Source organism: Tursiops truncatus, chromosome 2 (genome assembly GCF_011762595.2).
Source record: "Tursiops truncatus isolate mTurTru1 chromosome 2, mTurTru1.mat.Y, whole genome shotgun sequence".
In the NCBI taxonomy this organism is placed as follows: Eukaryota; Metazoa; Chordata; class Mammalia; order Artiodactyla; family Delphinidae; genus Tursiops; species Tursiops truncatus.
In genome coordinates, this window is record NC_047035.1 from 106,168,857 (window position 1) to 106,191,868 (window position 23,012).

A 23,012-nucleotide genomic window follows, 5' to 3' on the forward strand; every position below is an offset into this window, starting at 1 on the left:
AGGCTCTCCCCACCTCGGGGCCTGCATCCACGCTGCTTCCCCTGCCTGCGTATTTACCCTCAGCCACTTCCTCAGAGCAGCCTCCCCAGCCACCCAGGGCAAACTACATCCCCTATTCTCTCTCAGAGCATCCCTCTCTCTCCTTTCATAGCCCATCACACGCTCTATAGTGACTTGTCCTTCTGTGATCCCTCAATCACTTGTTCCCAATGGAACACAAGCTGCAAGAGGACAGGAACGTCGATTTTGTTCGTCGCTGCCTTGGACAACGCCTGGCACGAGGTACACCCGCAACAGTGTGTTACATGAAGAAAAGAGAGGAGGAGAGACAGATAGCACTGCCCCTTCTGAAGTCCAGCAGTCATCTGAAGGCAGCTCTAGTTCCAGCCTGTTTATGGCCCCCGGCAAGACTCTTCCCCTCTCTGAGGCTCAGTTTCCTGAACTGTCCGACGAGGGTCTTGGAAGAAAGACCTCTAAAGGCCTTCCAGCTCATCGGACCTCGAGACCAGCGGTCCCCAACCTTTTTGGCACCAGGGACCGTTTTCGTGGAAGACGATTTTTCCACGGACGGGGAGGGGGGATGGCTCAGGCGGTAATGAGAGCGATGGGGAGCCGCAGACGAAGCTTTGCCCACTTGCCTGCCACTCACCTCCTGCTGTGCGGCCCGGTTCCTAACAGGCTGTGGACCGGTACCAGGGGTTGGGGACCCCTGCTCTAGACCACAAATCCTAGGACGACAAGCCATTCCAAAGGCCTCAGACCTTTGCTGCCTCTTACTCACCCTATGTCCAGCCAGCACCTTAGAACCTTACAAAAGTTGCAGGTACCGGGGGGCGGAGGGGAGGTTCCTCCAAGGCTCCCCAGGCTGTGAGGTACCTGGGGCCTTCACACCCTGTTGTAGATGGAGGACCCCAGAGCATGAGGTCTCTTCCAGTTCTAATAGCTCTGAGGTATGGAATGGGGGAGAGACAGGACTAAGAAGGAATAACAGATGAATTCCACGGGAAACGTCTACTTCCTTCTTCAGAGCCCAAGCCCACCCCCCCAATTCCTAACTTCTCAGCTCACAGCCCACCCGACATAATCCCATCCAACGCTGCCCTTGTTATGTGCACAGCTGCCCCTACAGCCAGGCTGGAGCTCCAGGAGGGCAAAGACTCCCCGTGTCATGCTCATCTCTGTACCCAGGGCACTTAGCACAGACCCTTACACACAGGACATGGCCAACATGGGGCCATCGAATCAAAAGCCACTGGTAGGGCCTGCCAGGGTCTGTGGCTAAGGGTGCCACTTTGCCCTCGGCATCACCAAGTTCAGGAGAAGCGCCCGAGGCGAAGAGACCCTCGCTTCTCACTCAGAGGCAGAGTCCAGCTGACCACCCTCCAGCCTCTTCCCAGCCCTTCACAGGCCCCGGATTGCCAGTGGCAATGGCCCAGACAGAAGGCTGAGGAATCTCCCCCTCTGGGACACTCTGGGACTCTGCAGACACTTGCTTCTTGACCCATCCAGCCAAGCAGGACAAGCACTCCCTAAACTTGAAGAAACCGCACTTTCTTCTTTCTGGCCTCACCACGCGGCTTGCAGGATTTTAGTTCTTAGTTCCCTGACCAGGGATTGAACCCGGCCCGGCAGTGAAAGCACCGAATCCTAACCACTGGATCACCAGGGAATTCCCATAACTGCATTTTCCATTCTTCTCTGAGTAAGGCTCCTCTGGCTTTGAAGTTCTTTCTAGTTTTTTTTTTTAAATAAAAGTACCCAGTGACCCAACTTCTAGCTATCTATCTTAAGGAAACAGTCAAAAACAGGATCAGAAATGTCTGTTAAGGGATGTTCACTATAGCTTTAGCAATGAAAATTTTAAAAAAATAAATGGAAACTGCATATTTTTAACAGTAGGGGAAATGGCTGAATAATTGGGGCATGCATATACAAGGGAATATAAAATTGCATTTAAAATATTTAATGACATGAGCAAACCTGTATGATACATTAAGATGTAATATTTAAAACTGTATTAAAACACTAACCTATAAATCCAGTGTGCTTAAAATAAAAGGAAATAAACATATACATATATTTGCAAAAAATAAACAAAAGAGAAGAAAAGAAAGTAAGAGAATTAGTCCTGACACAGGAGCTCTTTAAAGGGAAAGGCTCCCGTTGTGCATCATGGATACAGTGAAGGTCCTGAACCCCCAGATTTTTACTCTGCTGGGTGTGTGGAGGGGTTGGGCCGGGTGTACTGCAAGTATGTGTGAGTGTGCAAGAACCATGTGCACTGGAGACAGCATGACAGGTGTGCAGGCACAGACTGGACGGGCCAGACGTTGGCCATGTCACTTGCTGGCTGAGCAACTTGCTTAAGCTCATTGGACCACAGTTTCCTCAAGAAAAATAAGAGTAAAAATAATTCCCATTTCATGAATTGTTGTGAGACTCAAACTCCAAGATTGGTGTTCTGTAGTCATTAAAATACCACCCGAATACTAGCAGTTGTTACAAATGAGAGGCAAGAAGAGAGCTTCAGAAAATCATTTCTCTCCAGACAGTAACTACTTTCAGATCTGAGTTTACCCCTGTCTGTGTTGTGGGTTTAGCAAACCTGAAAATGCACCCAATAACTCAGATCTGAAGAACCTTCACAACTAGGCTCATGTGGCTTGTCACTCAATCTAAAGCCATTTTCAGGAGGATGATTTCCCCTCCCATTCAGGCTCTGAGCTTACAGAACAAAATCCTGAGAGCTGTGGAGGGACTTCCTTGGTGGTCCAGTAGTTAAGAGTTCATGCTCCCAATGCAGGGGGCCCGGGTTCAATCCCTGGTCAGGGAACTAGATCCCACATGCTGCAACTAAGAGCCCACGTGCCGCAACTAAGACCCAGCACAGCTAAATAAATAAATAAACGTTAAAAAAAAAAAAACACCTGGGAGCCACGGAGAATCCCAAGTGGGATTCGGAGAAGAAAACCAACAGGTCATATCTCAGTCCAGAGCCTGGGGAGGATTTTGGGAGCAAAGTAACAGGTACAACAAGAATCATTTAGATTTGCCGTTAACTGTCAGCCAGGTTATACTGAAAACACAGAACTCAGCAATTCTAGTCCTTTCTGCTGGCAAGTCTCCATTTCCAGAGGGATGATTCCTTGCAGAGGCACCCATGAAGATGAGTAAACCTCAGGACTGTTTTTAAAGCTTCCCACGAGTCCTGTGACAAGCCCATGACCTACAAGATCTACTGACCAGTACACCTCTCACAGCCACTTACCTCCCCAGCTCCTCCCCGATGTCATAAAAGTCCTCCACCTTCTCCTGCTTGAACGTCTCCATGTTTGGGCTCCTCATTGAGGCCTGGAGCGTACAGCCCTGAAACATGAAAAAACCTGAGGTTAGGACAGACGTGTCAATTGGTACCAGCCTGAATCTAGGCCCAAAAGTAATTGGCTGCCTGGGAGCTCATAATTCAAAGATAACCCACAGCCCTCATTCCTCAAGAACAGCCTTGATCAAGCCTTTCCTCACCTGTGACCAATGATGTACCATTCTTATTTGATTTATATTAATCACATTTGTTAAGGAGACAAAAATAGCCCTCCTCACTTCTTCAGATCTGCTCTGAACAAGTTCAGAGAAACAGGACCATGGGCAACTTTGGCAATTTGTTCTCATGAAATTCAGGTCTACTGAGAAAAGAGGCAGCTGTGATGCAGGAAAAACAGAACTCGTTTTTGAGTCAGAAGTTCCAGGTTCAAGTCCCACAGTTGCCTACGTCATTTAAACTGCAGAGTCTTAACTTCCTCATCTGTAAAAGGGATTAGTACTGTAAACACCACTGCAAATCAGGAAATTAATTTTATAAACCACAAAATGCAGTAGAAAGGTAAGGGATGTGCATGACCTCAGCTCCTACAGGCGCTGTGCCACCCAACTTGGAGTCTGAACTGATTTCAAACTCTCTCTCATCACCCTAAGGGAAAGATGCCTGGGAGTGGTGTGACAAATTACAGTGGGCACCAGGAGTTAGGAGCCTGAGGTTCTAGGTGCAATTTTGTCCACAACTAGCTCTACGGCCTCATCTCTTGTCAGCGGGAGGAGGCTGTTTCCTCATCTGTAAAATGGAGCTAACTCTGCCTACCCAGGGCACCTTAATGAGAACCACAGGACTACTCTGAACCACACAGAGCACCCACCACTCCACCAAAAGAGACGGTCTGCATCCTCCCTTGGGATCCTCCTGCCCTAAGGAGCTCACCCATTCCTGGGACAGCCACATGCCACCCTGGACAGCACCCCGAGGACAGGGCCCAGGACACAGCCTGCACATCACAAAGATAAAACCAGCTACCTGTGGATGCATCTTTCAAGAGTCATTAGCAAAGGCCTCTCGGAGCTCCTTTTGGCTAGTGCTGGCAGCTTTTCTTCTGCCTGGCAATCAGAGGCCAACCACGGCCGGGCCCCATGAACCCCCAAAAGACTGTTTTCACCAGGCTGTGTGGAGGCACCATTACCTAAGGGCACGTCTCATCAGTGCCAAGTGGCTGAAGCTGTTCTAACTCTCAGGTGATGTATACATTTCACCCTCTTTCCTCCACCTCTGCCCCCTACAAACCAGAGCTCTGGTACCAACATGCCACCTGCCTCCCTCCCTTCCATCGAGTCACACACATCCCTGAAGACCTCCAGGCAGAGCTGGCCTGGCTCCCAGGCCTTACTCTCAGGGCCACCTGCCAACCTCCTGCCTGTGCATCACACATCCTCCTCCCTGCTTGGTCTTCACTCCATGCTCATCCAGGGCCTGGCAAGCATGGAATCCTGAGAAAAGCAGGCTCCAGGATCCCCGGTTCTAGGCTAATCTGGGTGTATATTAGCCATGTGACCCATAGCACGTTGGCACCCTCTCTGGGATTCAATCCCCCTCCTCTGTAAACTGGAGTGATCACGTCTATATCACATACTTCACACATCCACGTGAGGATCCATTGTGATAAGGACATAAACTGCTGGGCAAATAAGAACGATGATTATTATTGTTATTTGACTCATTCCAGGCCATTGTTTGTGTTTCTGCTTCCCATAGCCATTGAGGCACCAATTCTGTTCCCTTCTGAGGAAAAGGTACTGGGATTCTCCTGGCAAGTTTGGCTTGATCAGAGTCAGAAGTTTGGCCCCCTTTGCCCCCAACCCCCATTCCTGGCAAACCTCCTGAGGCTAGCACTGAGGGAGGGGGCAGGACTGCTATCTATCGTCATCTTTTTGCTGAAAAAATACTTCCAAATAAACCATCTGGGTCAGATCCTGGGGGTGGAGGTGACAGTAGCTACTAATTTCCCACAGCTAGATGGAAGCAGAAAACTCCAAAAAAATTCTGTTGGCAGATACCCTGAGAACAGTCCCAGGAACAGCTATGGTCCTCCATTTGGCAAGAGGCCAGCTGCATTCGCTATCGGGAGCTGAGCTGGATTTGAAGAAGCCCCACCTCCCCAGAAACAATGAGCCCCTGCCTTGTGCTCCACATCCTGAGTGATCAGAACTTGGGGGCCAGGGGAGTCCCCTAAGCTCAAACCAGGCTCACCAGTTTGGCCTCAACTCACCATTTCAGCATAGCCCCCTCCCCCATAAATCCTATATTACAGGCAAAAGTAGACCTTTCCCATTCCCCCAAAACTTTCACCCCTGCCACACCCAAGCTCAAGCTGGGCCCTTTTCAGGGGGTTGGGGGGTGGCACCTGGAAAGCCCTCCTAGCAAAACTGTTCCCTTCCCACAAAGCCAGGCTCAAATGCTACCATCTCTATGAGCCTCCATGACCCTTTTTCTTGCCAAAACAGATTAAAACTCTCTTCCTCTTTAAATTCCCAAAGAGTGCTCTTTACACATGTTTAGGGTTAGAGCTTATCACGTTCTGGCTTATTTCATAATCTATGTCAATGTGTAACCCAGAGGGAGAGAGTACAGGTTCCACAGGCACAGAGGCCTGGGTTCATATCCCGGCTCTGCCACTTACTAGCAAACAGCACAAGACAACTTTTCTGGGCTTCAAATTACTTACATAGGAAATAAGTCTAGACAATGCCTAGTGTTAGTGAATATCTGGAGAACTTTCAAAACTGCTAGGGAGAGTATACACTGGGACTGCTTTGGAAAACTATTGGTCAGTTTCTATGGACCTAAGAGAAACACATGCGGATGTTTTCCAAAATGGTCCACGTAAGAACGTTCACAGCAGCACTGTCAGTAATCACTAAAAATTGGAAACAACCAAATGGCCATCGACAAGAATGGATAAATAAATTGAGTTATACCCATACAATGAAATTATTATACAACAATGAGAAAAAGTGAACTACTGCTCCCTGCAACAATGTGGACGAGACTCACAAACATAATGTTGAATGAGAAAAGCCAGACACAGAAGATTACAGACTGTGTGATTCCCTCTAGGTAAAACAAATCCATGGCGCTAGAAGTCGTAATAGTTGTTACGCCTCGGTCAGGGGTTGTGCCAGGAAGGGGACACAGGGAGGTTTCTGGGTGCTGACAGTGCTGCTTCTTGATGGTATGTACAGTTATTTTGTATGCAATCAAAATTTTACATAATTAAAACACGAGTCTGATATCTACTGGACAAATGAGATAACATATGTAAAGTGTTTTTCACGGTCCTTGGACAGTTCCAACAAATGTGAGTTCCCTCCCTCCTGCCTGTTGTCTTGGAGCCTCACGAGGGCAGGAGTTGTGACATTCTCACTTCTGTCCCCTTGCGGTAGCTGGTACACAGCAGGCACTCCATGAATGTTGGCTGATGTAAATTTAGTGCCCCAGCTGTCTTTCTCAAGGCTGCTGCTCAGAAAGCTCATCCGGTAGAAGCAGCTGATAACAACTCAAAGCCCCTTCATAACGTCCCTCCCCAAGATGAATTCGCATTTTACCAGTTTAGACACATGAAACCAAAGGGGAGACGTCCTGAGGTGGAATTACAGTCACCAGCTAGGACCCGGAGAAGGACCCAGAGATACAGGCATCTTTCTGGCCCTGAAAAGATGAAACCACATGGCAGAGGGCACAGCTACAACTTTTGGCCAGGGGCACAGGCCATCCATCGGCTCCAGACATTCCAAGGTTGAGGCCCATCTTAATGCCTACATTTCTCTTAATGGAATCTCTAGAATTCACATTCCTGCCCCCCAACCCTAATACTAGGCAACACTTCTGAAAGGTTAACACAGATTTCCCAAAACCTCACAGAAAGAGATCTGTAAGAACATCTAGGGGATTTTTAGACTCTGCTCAGGAGCCACCAGCATGAGGAAGGGGAGCCAGAGAAGTTCCACTTTATCTACACTATATGTTGGGGTTCCGAGTGAGAACTCATGGGTGGGAGGAGTTTGAAAACCACTGCTGTCTGGTCAAACCCACTTGTTTTACAAGAGGAGGAAACTGAGATCCAGATGGGGGGAAGGACTTGCTAAAAGTCACACAGCTAGCCCACTCCAGCTGCTCTTCCCCCAGCTTCTGTTGACAGTACCCTCAACCCTCCAATGGTGGCACGAGGGTTACGAAGTCGGTGGCCTCCTGAGGGACAACCTGGGAGGAGGCCTCCAGGGCTGGAGGATCATCCCATAAGGAAGTTTCAACCCTACTAAGCCCCTCCCCCATGGGCCCCAGCTCACCCTGCTGAACTCTCAGAGATCCTCACCCAGTGCAAGTCTGTGAAATGGGACCATGACTGCCCCCTCACACCCCCCCCCCATCACATTCAGGAGGAGGCTGCCAACAGAAGGGAGGGGCATCCGGCATTACAGTGGCCCTCCATGCATTGGAGGCTTTGACCCACCCTGATCTCTGATGAGGAAGCTGGGGCTCTGAGATCAGCCACCTGCCTAAGCTGACATGAGAAAACTATCTTCCTGGTAAAGGTCCAGCTCCGCTGGGCAGCCTGCTTGGTCACCCCCCACATCTAACAACCAGGGAGGCCTTAGGGAGAGGGTCAGGGTCAGTTCAGGTCTTCTTCCTGCCAGTGGGAAGCTCACCCCAAGCCAGCACACACCCACTCAAATCCACACACCCCTGCACCCCCTGCCCAAGCCTCTCCCAAAGCTGCCGAATGGGGCCACTTCAGGTGCTAAAAACACATCTTGGGAGATGGGTGGTTTGGGGAAGAACAGGACTCCGGAGGAAATCGTGAAGAGGCCAACGTACCAGCACCCCTCAGTCACCAGGGCTCTCCCAGGAATACCTTACACAGAGGCAGCTGAGAAATACAATGTCAGAAACCACAGCAGAGGTCCCCAGCTGCCCCCCACCGGATTCTTGAGTACAAGGTGTCGGGGGCCACTCGCCCCCAGCGACCTTCCCACCTGCCAGTGAGGCAGCAGCTATGCATCCTCTCTTCCAGTGTGCACTCCTAACCTACCACCTGCCTGGCCTCAACGCTTACGGCCCTGGGCCTCCTCTCCCTCCCAAAGTGAGAAGCCTAATTTCCACCTTGCAGAGTTACAGTGAGGATCAGGCAGACCCACACATGCCATGAGACATCCACAATGCCTGAACCATAGTCGCGTAAACCGTTGACAACACCCTCCTATGCTGGGGTCGAAACCCCAGCCTGCCGCAGACCAACTGGCTGCCCCCCTGCCCACCCTAACTCTGCCCCAGCCCAGGCTCCCGACTGGGACCACAGCTTCATTCTGCCACAGAGAAAGCTGACTGGGTACGGAGCACCCTCCTCGCATCACCTCTTCGCAAGAGGGCGAGAAGGAGGTATGCGAAGCAGATGATGCTGAAAAGATCTGGGCCCTCTCCTCCCGTAAATCTGGGGCCCTCCCCCGCGTCAAGGGGTCCTAACTTGATGGAAGTCTGTCTCCCGTCCTCCCTAGGCGCCAGGTCTGCCAGCCGCTCCCAGCCGGTTCCTCGGGTCACAGTGCCAGACTTCGGAGCGAGCCCTAGGGGCCCAGCGGGCAGTCCCTGAGGTCCAGGGCCGGCCAGAGCACCCAAGGCCAAGGCCGGCCATACCCGGGGGGCGGCGTCAGGGACCGGGCCGCTGACTTGCCCCAGAGCAATTTGCCGCCGCTAGCCCCAGCCCCGAGCCGCGCGCCCTGTCCCGCCCGTCGAGCCCGCAGACGGGCGCTACTCACGGCGGGAGGCTGCGCGGCGCCGGGCGTGGAGGCGCGGTAGGCACGGGGAGCGCGGCCGGGCGCGCTGCTCTCTGCTCTGCTCCGCTCCGCTTCCTGCGCGGTGGGCGCCCGCCTGCCCGCAGAGCCGCGGATGAGCCGAGAGGGCGGGGCGGCCGGTCCCGTCCCAGGCGCCGGCTGGAGGCGCACCCGGAGGCCCGAGACGGCGCTCGGAGCGCCCCCTACCGGGAGTTCCCTCAGGACAGCTCCCGGGTGAGGGCCGAGAGCCACCCTACCAGGTCGGAGCGTGCACCTCCTGGCCCCTGAGGTTGCCAGGAGAGGGGGCGAGAGCCAGTGGCAAGACCTGGCGTCTTCACGGGCTCTGCTGCTTACGTGATGTGTGGCTGGACAGGTCGGCTAACCTCTCCAAGACTACTCTGGAAACTAATTTAAATGAGCTGATACACTGGATATAGCCTGCCATGATCACTCAGAAAGTGGTATCTCCTTGTCCCCCGCTTCCACCATGAAAGAGGAATTCCCACCAGGGAATATGCCCCTTCCTCCCTCCCAGTCAGAGTGCTCCGACAACGGACAGATTCTTCTGGAAACCTCACCATCCACGGTTCACAGTGGGGTGGGGGCCGAGAGGGGGAGGGACACTTCCCTCCTCACCACCCCACCCCATCCCCTCATCCCCACCCCCACTTGGGAGCAGCCTGGCTTCCGTGCCCCCAGCCCTGCCTGGCACGTTGGTGAAGCCCCACATCACCCCACATCATCACATCAAGGCTTCCCTAATGAAAGACTTGGGAGTGGAGTGCTCCTCTCTTCCTTCTGCCAAAAATCCCGGGAGGAAAAAGGAATGAGAGTGGAGGGGGTGGTGGAAGGACATGGAAACAGAATGTAAGTCAAGTTCAGTGGTCTTATTTCAAGACAAGAGGTTGTTTAGGGAGAATAAATGAAGGCCCCTTCCCAGAGCCTCCATCCCTAATTCATCCAGGGCACTCCTCAAGACAGTCCAAGAGGAAAGGGTGATAGGTTCAGAGTCCTACATTTGGTTCAAAGCTCTGCTCTGCCGTTCCCGGTGTGGGCATAGTCTTGGGCATGGCGCCTGACCTTATTCTTCATCAGTAAAGTAGGTAAACACCCCTTACAGCGTCTAATGGAGCTATTGTGGGACTAAAATGAGACAGAATGTGTAAGATGCACCTAGAGGACCTCTACCTGTGTGAGCAAGCCCCCTGTCCCCTCTTTAGCCTTTCCCGACACTGGGGTACTGAGATGTACAGATCAACCAGCCCTCTCCCACTCCCCAGCTGACTGGTACTTCAGAGTCTGTGACAGCCTCTAGAAAGACCCCGGTGCTTCCTTGTTCATAAACTTGACAACATTCCAGGACAGTGCAGGCTTTGAGCCACCTCTCCCAAGAGCACCAGGCTACCTTGAGAAAGTAATATCCAAGACCAGAGGTGGCTCTCCAAGTCAGTGGCCACAGGAGGACAACCACTGGTGAGGTTTCACCAGCATAAGGAGGCCCTTCATCCTCAGACCATCCTCATACCTCCTCCCCCATTTCCAGTTATCTATTGCTGTGTAACAAACCACTCCAGCCTGTGGCATGAAACAACTCTGTTAGGCTCATGCCTTGAGGGTCAGAAACACAGAGAGTGCACGGCACGTATGGCTTATCTCTGCTGCACGATGTCTGGGGCTTCAAATGGGGAGACTTCAGTGGGTGGGAGTGACTTGAATGGCTGGGGACTGGAATCATCTGAAGGCTTCTTCCTTCACATGGCCGGTGCCTGTGCTATGATGAATCCAAGGCTGGGCTCAGGCGAGGCTGCGGAGCACCTACTTGTATCCTCTCCATCCCTTCCCCCTGAGTCTCATGCTTAGTACCTAATTTGCAGCCGCAATGTCCCCTTGCCCAAGGCAAAAAGGACATTCTTGAATTTGACACATGGCAAACTAGTCAGAGAATGTCGCAGCTGGAAGTGTCGCTGTCAATCATCCCATCCAGCCAGGTTATTTTTCAGAGGAGGAAACTGAGGCTCAAGGAAGAGAAGTGACTTGCTCAAGGTCACACATCTGGTGAGGGGCAGAGCTAAGATTAGAGCCAGGTCCCCTCCCCATTTGCAGTTTGGTGCTCTTTCCATTCTACTTGCCAAATGCAGTGCCTAGGGAGATACCATCTGGAAATGCATTTTATGCTTGGGGTGGAGTGAGTTCATCAGAACCTCACCTGAGGCTACTGAGCACTGAACATGGGACTGAGGTGGCAGACGGCAGGGAAGGGAAAACCCTGAGGGTGGTGGCAGCGAGGACACCTACTCCAGAATGAAGTCAGGAGGAGGTCCAGGGATTAAGTGCTAAGAATTACCTCAGCCTCAGTCCCTGCGTGGTTCCAAACGTCTCACCTGGCATTTTAAGGCTCCGACCTGCATTTTCCCACTGTGTACGCACATCCTCTTCCCTCTTGTGTGTGCACATCCAGCTTTCTTGCCAGCTTGGATTATTGGCTGTTCCTGCCTCCATACTTTTGTTTAAGCCATTCCATCACCACCCCCTCATCTCATCCTACAAAATCCAAACCATCCCTCAAGGGCCCTCTCAGGTGACATATCTTCCATGGAAATTTCCTCGAGCTGCCCTCCGGATGCCTTTCTCCCCTGAACCCTACCACTCTTGGTTTGTACCTAATTGGCATTCCCCTTCCTCTATTTTAGTTGTAATTAGTGTCCAGTTCATCTTTGTGCCCATACAATGCCTGACATTCCCAACCCAGTAAAGCCTGTTAAATTGAGTTACTAGAATGTAAATGTCACAAGGTAAGGGACCATAACTGTCTTGTTTTCTATTGTCCCCCAAGGGCACCCAAGTCCCTGGCACTTAATCATATGTCGGATGGAGAGATGTATAATTAAAATTAATAACTGCCACATATTACACTCCAGGAGTTCTCAGCCCTGAATGCACATCAGAATCACACTGGGAGTGTTTTAAAATCCTAATGCTCAGACTGCACCCCACACCGATTACATCAGAACCTCTGGGAGTGGGAGCTGGGCTTCAGTAGTGGTTAAAACTCCCCAAGTGGTTCCAATGCATAGGCTGAGAACCACTTTGTTCATGTCCCAGAGACCTGGGGAAACGAAAGCCTCCTCCATCAACCCACCAAACCACAGACACATCTGAGCACCTGCTTTGTGCAAGACACTCCCCCAGCCTATGAGACTGGTGAGTCACAGGAACCGGAAGCTTCCACAGGATGAGAAGACAAGCCCACGGGGAAGATGGAACCATGGGGGACACTAAAGGGCAATGAAAGTGGGGATAACCTAAGGCACACTTTGGCGCCTGGCAAGTTTACAGAGCCTACCAACCTGCTGACGAGGAGACAAGAGCCAGGACTGAGATGCTGCATGTGTGGGCTGGGGCAGCCGGCACTGGGGTTGGCATAGAGGATGCACGGTGCGAGGGTTAAATGCAGGGCTCCGATGCCGGATGCCTACTGTGGATCCCAACGAGCAACCTACTGTGTGATCCCGGGCAACCTTCTCCTGTTTTTGCTTTGTTTTGGTTTTTGGTTTTTGGTTTTGGGGTTTTTTGGCAGCGCCACGCGGCATGTGGGATCTTAGTTCCCTGACCAGGGATTGAACCCACACCCCCTGCAGTGGAAGTGTGGAGTCTTAACCACTGGACTGCCAGGGAAGTCCCCCAGGGAACCGTCTTGTTCTCTCTGTGCCTCATTATCCCCGTGGGTTCTTGTGACCATTCCATTAGTTACGGATATGTGTGCACTTGGATCAGTGTCCAGCCCATAAGTGCTCAATGAGTATTGCTATGTTTATTGTTCCTTGAATGTCTGGTGTGAGCTCCCCTAGACAAGGAAATGGATCTTATTCATCTTTACACCCCACCCATCCCCAGCCTGGCCCTGAGCAGGTCCAGAACGAGTCAAATGAAGACTGGACTGCCGGCTGGTTGACAGTGGGTCCAGCGCTGACAGCTTTCTTATGCTATCAGGACAGGCCAGGAGAGGACACAGCTGGCTCCTCCCCAGCTGGCTAGCCCCCTGGGTAGAAGGCAGGCAGGAAGCCTCCTCCTCTCAGTGGTGGCCAGTGGCCTGGTTCCTCAGTCCTTCCCAGCCCTCTGTACCCTGCCCTGTGCCCTCTACTCTCCCACGCCCAGCCAGGCGGGGTCAGGGTGTGGGGCAGACTTGGCCGCCCTTCCTGCTTCCTCCCTCAGGAGGCCCGCTGGCTCTTGCAAACAGAGGTGGATGCTTCCACCTCTAGCCTGGCTGGACTCAGCAAGGCCTTGACCCCACCGTAAGGATAAGGGAGGGGAGGGGAGGAGAGATTGAAAGGGGCTGGGGCATGGGAGGCCTTGCCTTTCCCTGGAAGCCCTAGACAATGGGGATTTCCTGGGCACAAGGGCGCACCCATTGGTTCTGCAAACATTCAAGGGCACCCCCTGGGGCTAGGTGCTGGTGGAGGAAGAATAGACTTAATGCCTGGTCAAGTGTCAGGTCTACTCCAGCAGGCATCACGAGGTGCCTTAAGGTAAGGAGAGCCTTGACTCAAATGTGAAAGAAGAGAACCAGGAGAGTAGGGGATGGGGTGAGTGAAGGATGGCACATTAGGTGGGAGTAGCTGTGTATACAAAGGGCTGAAGGTATGAAACCACCTGCCATTTACTGCCTCAACTCCCACCTGAGCCAGCACAGGGGTCACGTGGTGGGATCATGATCCAGGCACATGCTATCTCCTTCTGTTTAGGCAGAGGTTGGTGACACGGGCACTGGGTGCTTGGCCAGGGACCCCAAACAATGCCCACTTTTAGGGCTATGAATTCCACCATCTCCTTCTCTAGGCTCAGGAATAAGACAGGCCTATTTATATTCCTGTTCAGCCACTTTGTGGGCAAGTCACTTCCCCTTCTGAGCCTCAGTTGCATCATCTGTAAAATGGGAATAATTACACCTTTCTCTCAGGACCAGACAAAATACTTGAGAAAGCACTGCCACAAATGGCAGCTTCCCTCCCAAAACAGATGGTTGCCAGGACTTCCCTGGCGGTCCAGTGGTTAAGACTCCGCGCTTCCACTGCAGGGGGCGCATGTTCTATCCTGGTCAGGAAACTAAGATCCCACATGCTGCGCAGTATGGCCAAAACAAAAAAAAACAGATGGTTCCCTCTCTCAAGACAGTCTGTCACCTTTGCCCTATCTCTCCAGCCACGTTGTTCCTCCTTCTGTCTCTGAAATACTTTCTTCCTTTCCCCTCCATTTATCCAAGGCTCAGCTCAATTCCAGCCTCATTCATTTTTCAAACATTTCCTGGTGCACATCCTGGGCCAGGCTCTGAGAGAAATGAGGCACAGGCCCTGCCCTCCAGGGGCCTCAAAGCCAAGCAGAGGAGATATCCTGGGAATAGATGCCAGAATCCCATGTTCTGGGGCAAGCCAGACAGAGCCCCAAGGGTGCCCAGAGGTGCCTGAATGCCTGGGGGGCAGGGTAGAGAGGCATCTCTAAGGAGAGAACTCTTCGTAGGTGGCACAGTCATATCTGCTGAGCTGAAGTTAGGATTTCACTTCCCTGTGTTTGTTAACAACCCCTGCCCTCCTTCTCCACATCCTTCTCCTGTCATCCTTCTTTTTGCTGGTAATGTGGTCGGACCCATCAGAGGCCTGTGGTAGATCCATGAGGGAAGAATGGGAGGAGAGCATTTCTTCCCCACCTTCCTCTGAAGAGGAACTTCAGGGCCAGACCTGGTCAGTCCGCGGGTGTCTCCTTCCATACGTCTGGAGGATCCCTGACCTCCGTGTAGCTGGCCTTCCTATTCCGCGGCACGTCATTGGATATTAAAACCATTGAGTGGCACTTCCCTGGTGGCGAGGTGGTTAAGCTCTGTGCTTCCATTGCAGGGGGCACAGGTTTGACCCCTGGTCAGGGAACTAAAATCCCACAAGCCACATGGCACAGCGAGAAAAAACAAACAAACAAACAAAACCCCCCAAAAAAAGAAAAACAAAAAACACTGATTGAGGGCTTCCCTGGTGGCGCAGTGGTTGAGAGTCCGCCTGCCGATGCAGGGGACATGGGTTCATGCCCCGGTCTGGGAGGATCCCACATGCCGCGGAGCGGCTGGGCCCGTGAGCCATGGCCGCTGAGCCTGCGCGTCCGGAGCCTGTGCTCTGCAACGGGAGAGGCCACAACAGTGAGAGGCCCGCGTACCGCAAAAAAAAAAAAAAAAAAAAAAAAAACTGATCGAAACATTGTTGGAGAACAGGATGCTCACAGGGTCTCTTAAGTATCTCCTCACAGACTTACTCATTAATGACAAAGAGGAAAGGGTACTTTGACAACAGAGGAATCTGGCAGATAGCACCTTAATAAAAAGTCCACATTTAACATCAGTAAAAATGGAACAAGAAAGATATAACATCATCTATGTGGTACTCCTTCCAAAAATGTAGAGGCTGAAACTAATCATGAGGCAACAATCAGACAAATCCAGACTGAGAGACATTCTGCAAAACAACTCACCTGGACTCTTTAAAAATATTAGCGCCGTGAAAGAAAAACAGGACTGTTCTACATTAAAGGGGGCTGAAGAGACATAGCAACTCAGGGCAATGTGTGATGAGTGATTGGATCCTGGATTTTAAAAACGTTAAAAGGGATACGATTGGACAATTGTGGGAATCTGAATATGGATGTTTTATTACATAATCATATCAGCGCTACATTTTCTGAGTGGGAGGATTATATTGTGGTTATGGAAGAGAATGTCCTTCCTTTTGGGTCATGCATGTTGAGGTGTTTTGGGGAGAAGTAGCATTATGTTTGTAACTGTTCTTCAAATGGTTCAGCAAAAAGAATATGTATATGTGTAGAGTGAGGGAAAGCTGAACAGTTGATAAATCTAGGTGAATTCTTGCAACTTCTCTGTAAGTTTGAAATTTTTCAAAATCAAAAGTTGGGGAAAGTAAAACATAATATTTATTATGGTAATTAGCAGAAAAACTACAACTAAAAATTGTTCAGAGTGGTAGTCATTGGGGAGTAACACTGGAGTGGGTGGAAAGGGAGACTTCTAGCTTTCATTTTATATTTTTTGGACGTTTTTTTGGTTTTGCTGTTTCTATATTTCTTCTATGATCAAAGAAAACTAGGTTAATCAATAAAATATCTACAACAGAGGTTGCTCTGAGAATAGCATGCTTGTGTCAGTGGAGGTCCCTTCATTGCAGAAAAGAATTAATTAATATTGTGTTTAGTACCCATTAATGCTCATTAAGCCTTTAGACCTACTAATGAGTGCTGAAGTTCTTAGAACTCAGTCAGTCTTCCTCAGCCTCATTTCTACTCAGCAATAGCACTTATTAAAGGGCATTGTATTCTTTATTTTATTTTATTTTATTTTTTTTGCAGTACGCGGGCCTCTCACTGTTGTGGCCTCTCCGATTGTGGAGCACAGGCTACAGACGCGCAGGCTCAGCAGCCATGGCTCACGAGCTCAGCTGCTCCACGGCATGTGGGATCTTCCCAGACTGGGGCACGAACCCTTGTCCCCTGCATCGGCAGGCGGACTCTCAACCACTGCGCCACCAGGGAAGCCCAGGGCATTGTATTCTTTTCTTAAATCTTGCTAAAAGAAAAAAATATTGAAAGACCACCCACAGAATGGGAGAAAATATTTGCAAACGAAGCGACCAACAAGGGATTAATCTCCAAAATATACAAACAACTTATCCAGCTGTATATCAAAAAAACAAACAACCCAATCAAAAAATGGGCAGGGAACTTCCCTGGTGGACCAGTGGGTAAGACTCCACGCTTCCAATGCAGGGGGCCTGGGTTTGATCCCTGGTCAAGGAACTAGATCCCAAATGCATGCTGTAACTAAGACCTGGTGCAACCTAAATAAATAAATAAATAATTTTTTAAAAAATGGGCAGAAGATCTAAATAGACATTTCTCCAAAGAAGACACACAGATGGCTAAAAAGCACATGACAAGATGCTCAACATAGTTAATTATTAAGAAAATGCAAATCAAAACTACAATGAGGTACCACCTCACAGCAGTCAGAATGGCCATTGTTAAAAAGTCTACAAATAACAAATGCTGCAGAGGGTGTGGAGAAAAGGGAACCCTCTTACGCTCTTGGTGGGAATGTAAGTTGGTGCAGCCACTATGGAAGACCGTATGGAATATCCTCAGAAAACTAGAATAGAACTACCGTATGATCCAGCAATCCCACTCCTGGGCATATATCCAGAGAAAACCATAATTCAAAAAGCTGCATGCACCCCAATGTTCACTGCAGCACTATTTACAATAGCCAAGACATGGAAGCAACCTAAATGCCCATCAACAGAGGAATGGATAAAGAAGATGTGGAGCTTAATAACAAAAAAACAAACAACCCAATCCAAAAATGGGCAGAAGACCTAAATAGACATTTCTCCAAAGAAGATATACAGAGTGCCAACAAACACATGAAAGAATGCTCAACATCACTAATCATGAGAGAAATGCAAATCAAAACTACAATGAGATATCATCTCACACCAGTCAGAATGGCCATCATCAAAAAATCTAGAAACAATAAATGCTGGAGAGGGTGTGGAGAAAAGGGAACCCTCTTACACTGTTGGTGGGAATGTAAATTGATACAGCCACTGTGGAGAACAGTATGGAGGTTCCTTAAAAAGCTACAAATAGAACTACCATATGACCCAGCAATCCCACTACTGGGCATATACCCTGAGAAAACCATAATTCAAAAAGAGTCATGTACCAAAATGTTCATTGCAGCTCTATTTACAATAGCCCAGAGATGGAAACAACCTAAGTGTCCATCATCGGATGAATGGATAAAGAAGATGTGGCACATATATACAATGGAATATTACTCAGCCATAAAAAGAGACGAAATTGAGCTATTTGTAATGAGGTGGATAGACCTAGAGTCTGTCATACAGAGTGAAGTAAGTCAGAAAGAGAGAGACAAATACCGTATGCTAACACATATATATGGAATTTAAAAAAAAAAAAAAAATGTCATGAAAAACCTAGGGGTGAAACAGGAATAAAGACACAGACTTACTAGAGAATGGACTTGAGGCTATGGGGAGGGGGAAGTGTAAATGGTGACAAAGCGATAAAGAGGCATGGACATATATACACTACCAAACGTAAGGTAGATAGCTAGTGGGAAGCAGCCGCATAGCACAGGGAGATCAGCTCGGTGCTTTGTGACCGCCTGGAGGGGTGGGATAGGGAGGGTGGGAGGGAGGGAGACGCAAGCGGGAAGAGATATGGGAATATATGTATATATATAACTGATTCATTTTGTTGTGAAGCTGAAACTAACATACCATTGTAAAGCAATTATACTCCAATAAAGATGTTAAAAAAAAAAAAATTAATTAATTAATCAATTAAAAAAAAAAAAAAAGAAAAAAAGAAGATGTGGTACATATATACAATGGAATATTACTCAGCCATAAAAGAGAATGAAATAATACCATTTGCAGCAACATTGATGGACCTAGAGATTATCATACTAAGTGAAGTAAGTCAGACAAAGACAACTATCATATGATATCACTTATATGTGGGCTCTAAAAAAACTATACAAATGAACTTATTTACAAAACAGAAACAGACTTCGAAAACAAACTTATGGTTACCAAAGGGGAAATGTTAGGGGGAGGGATAAATTAGGAGTTTAGGATTAACATATACACACTACTATATATAAAATATGTGATCAACAAGGACCAACTGTATAGCACAGGGAACTCTACTCAATATTCTGTAATACCCATATGAGAAAAGAATCTGAAAAAGAATGGATATATGTGTATGTATAACTGAATCACTTTGCCGTACACCTGAAACTAACACAACATTGTAAATCAACTATACTCCAATATAAAATAAAATAATTAAATTTTACAAAAGAAAAAATTTTGCTAAGAGTAATCATCACTAATGTGGAGACATATGAAGATGTAAATATCCTTCAGAAAAGGATGAAAATGACAAAATGAATAGAATCATATCTTGATTTTTATGTCCTATTTTTTTTTTACCAGTTCCTTGTCAATCTACCCAGCCCCTATTTTAGTCTACAAAATATTTAAGGAAGCTAGAAAGTTTCACATTCTATTCTATCTTTCAATTCATTTTGATCAGTGCGGAGAAATGACTTGCCTGAATCAAACGCTGACTATTGGTCAACCTTAATTGGAAACCAGGCCACTTTCCATATATCCTAACCACATAGCCTTGACTCTGATTCTCCCATGCTATGTGAGTGTGAACAGGTCACTCAACATCTCCTGGCCTCCATTTTCTTACCTAGAAAATCAGATAGTAGGATTAGGTTAACACGGAGTTGGCCCCCATGATCCCTGATAGTAGCCATGTATTCCACTTGGAGAAATGAAGGTTCAGCAAAGCTCTGCAACTTGGTAAGATTCACCCTTTGAGGCAACCTTGAGCTTGGCACACGTATTCATTTCATATTCTGACTCATCTGAACAGACCTTACCTTAATGTAGCCAAGGAACACAATGTGACAGCTTCGGGAATCCAGCAACAAGGAAACTCAGCTGATGTGAGGCAGTTTAGTTCAATTAGCTTAATCAGAACAACAGCAACGACAAAGACCTAAGAACCATAACATCCCTTAAAAAAAAGAGAACAACTAATAAGCTTTCCTAAAGGGTCATAATCATTTTTAATTTTGCAAGAATCAACGGATTAGTGACCTCGGACCAAGCTCAACATTAATCACTCCTGTGGTTGTTAATGATGTAAATGAAACCTTGGAAGCTCCAGAAAGCCAGCATCCACTGTGGTAGGTAGAAAGTTAAAACCAGAAGGTGCCTTAGAGATTATCTAACACCTTATTTAATAGAAGGAAGAAGGAGGCCAAAAGAGGGGAAGTGACTTTTACCCAAGTTTACACGTGTTCAGGGAGGGGCCAGGATTAAAGTTCAGGCCTCCTGACCCCTAGGCCGGTGGGCATTCCTCGTAGGAAATGCCAAAGACCGAGGTCCTTGGTAAAGCTGAATCCCCTCATTATGACCAAGGTGAGCCTGAAATAATTCAACAAGAAAACACTGTGGGAGACAAAGGGAGCATTTAAAGAAGATAGGAAATATTAGAAAACACATTCATGACAACCAAGAATATGAACAGTGTGCTACAGAACTAGCCCCCAGGAGTTTGGATAAAATCAAAGGAAACTTCCCCAAAGGGGAAAGTACATTTTATTTATCTCCCACCTTAATATATATATATATTTTCAGACTTCCCTGGTGCGCAGCGGTTAAGAATCCACCTGCCAATGCAGGAGACACGGGTTTGAGCCCTGGCCCGGAAGATCCCACGTGCCGCAGAGCAAGTAAGCAGAAATTGAAACAAGATGTAGAGAACAAACGTATGGACACCAAGCGGGGAAAGTGGCGGGGGTGGTGGTGGTGTGATGAATTGGGAGATTGGGATTGACATGTATACACTGATGTGTATAAAATGGATGACTAATAAGAAAACAAAAATGCAAACCATATATGGTTTTTATACAATTTAAATAAAAACTCTGATTTGTAAAGGAAGATTATACAGCTTTTGAGGACATGGGTTGGAATACTTTTTAAATGTAATTAATCTAAAATAAGCCAGGCAGAGGGAGACAAATACTGCATAGAATCACTTATATGTGAAATCTTAAAAAAAAAAAAAAAAAGTCGAAGGCTAGAAACAGAGCAGAAAAGTGGTTGCCAGGGCAGGGCGGGGGGGCGGAAATAAGGAGAGGTTGGTAACAGGGTACAAAGTTTCAGTTATAAGATGAATAAGGTCTGAGGATCTAACGAAAAACATGGCGACTGTAGTGATAACACTGTATTGTATAATTGAAATTTGCTGAAAGAGTAGAACTTAAATGTTCTAACCTCCCCCCCAAAAAGGATAAATATGTGAGGTGATGGATGTGTTAATTAATGAGATGGGTGGGATCCTTTCACAATGTACACATACATCAAATCACCACAATGTACATTTTAAACGTCTTGTAATTTTATGTCAAGTATACCTCAATAAAGCTGAAATAATAGGTCAAAAAATAATAATAATACCCAATATTAATTAGTGCAGGACAGGGACACAAACCCCCATTCTTGGTAAGATATTAATTGGTACAATTTCTTCAGAAGGCAATTCAGCAACCAATATGTGTCAGAAGTGTCAAAATTACCATAACCTTTGGCATCGTTAATTCCACATCCGAGAAAGGCTTCTGTGATAATCACCCGTCAGAACAAAGGCGCAGACTGCAATGCTCCCAGTGTGATGCAGCCCAGTCAGAGTGGTGGTGAGTGTGCCCTGAGGGCGCCCTTAGGCAGATCCCTGGCGGGGGCAGAGAACACCCAGGACAGCTGACATCAGGGCTCTTCAAGAAGTCTTTCTCTTCAACGACCAACTGGAAACCTGGAAGCCCGCGCTTTGCTGCCATCTAGTGGTTCCGAAGTAACAGCACCCAGCCAGGGAGGAAAGTTGCTGCCTCCAAGCACCAAGGGGCTTTCTCTTCTTTTTTTGTGGCCTGCGGGATCTTAATTCCCCAACCAGGAATTGAACCCGGGCCACGGTAGTGAAAGTGTCGAGTCCTAACCACTGGAAAACCAGGGAATTCTCTCTCTCCTCTATTTTTATTTAACAGACACTAATAAAGCATTTACTATGTTTCAGGCATTGTGCTCAGCACTTATAAGCATTCCTTCTTAATCCTCATACCAGTCCTATGAAATATCATCCTCATTTTACAGATGAGGGAACTAAGGTACTGAGAGGTTAGGTAACTTGGCCAAGGTCATACAGTGGCTAAGTTCTCGATTAGAATGAGGTGGCATGTTGGCAGCAGGGCCTGTCCTCTGAACCACCTCCATTGTGAGGCTCAAAGGTCTGTGTGATACTAATAGCCCTTAGAGAGAACTTTATAGCCCACACAGCAACTGCTATCCTCCCCCTTCCCCTAGCTCATCTCTCCCAAACAAGTTCACACAGGGACTGAGTTCACCTCTGCCCTATAGGCAGCCTAACCTGAGTCAAAGACAACCACTGGCCCAGGCGAGATCCAGCGGTTTTTTTAACATTTTAATTATAAAATATTTTATATATTAAAAAGATGTAAAAAATAACAGATACTCAGCACCCACCTGCAGCTTAAAAAATAGAGTTGTTTCTAGTAGTGCTGTGTCAGTGATAAGGTTCATCCCTCATGGTTCACTGGCTTGTTTTCTGTCGTTGTATTAACACGAGGGACACCAACCGGGCTATGAATGCAAGGCCTCTATTACAGCAATCCTTCCCCTTCCTAAAAGAGAGTCCTCCCCTAATTACAGTTAACTGTATCCTGCTCCTGCTGGAGACATCAGCAGTTTGGGTCACATAGCAGTTGCTCCACAGTGGAGCTGAGAAAGCTTCTGATTACTTAACTAGATAGTGACTCCCAACCAAGGCTGTGAACCCCTGGGCTCTGAGGAGTTCTTAAAGGAATGGGAGCCCAAGGGCTCAGCTAGCATGATTTAGAGACCAGGATTATTTACTCCTTAGCAAATCCATGAAAGTGCTGGAATCACTTGCAAAGTTTCATGTGAGTGTCTCTTTTCTCTAGGGAAAGGGTCCATTCCATATCTTTTATAAGATTTTTAAAGAGGTCTGAGACCTTCCAAAAAGGTTAAGAATCATCCCTACAGATCAGGAGCTGGCAAATGACCCACAGGCCAAATCCAGCCCAATGCTTGCTTTTGTACAACCCACAAGCTAAGGATGGTTTTTATGTTTTTAAGTGGTTGAAAAAAATCAAAAGAAGAATATTTCACTAC

At 48.1% G+C, this 23,012-nt stretch overlaps 1 protein-coding gene across 4 annotated transcripts in view; it reads right to left on the reverse strand.

Moving 5' to 3' along the window:
* DAPK2 (death associated protein kinase 2) overlaps positions 1 to 23,012 on the reverse strand; it is a 135,881-nt gene that overhangs the window by 109,625 nt on the left and 3,244 nt on the right. For 2 of the 4 annotated variants that reach the window (XM_033851780.2, XM_073801137.1), the window contains exon 2: positions 3,269 to 3,366. In XM_033851780.2, coding sequence (XP_033707671.1) covers positions 3,269 to 3,345 — 77 coding nt within the window. In that variant the 5' untranslated portion in view covers positions 3,346 to 3,366. Of the gene's footprint in view, positions 1 to 3,268; positions 3,367 to 9,132; positions 9,265 to 19,338; positions 19,486 to 23,012 lie in introns of those variants that run through there. The other 2 variants (XM_073801138.1, XM_073801139.1) reach the window with 2 other exon arrangements.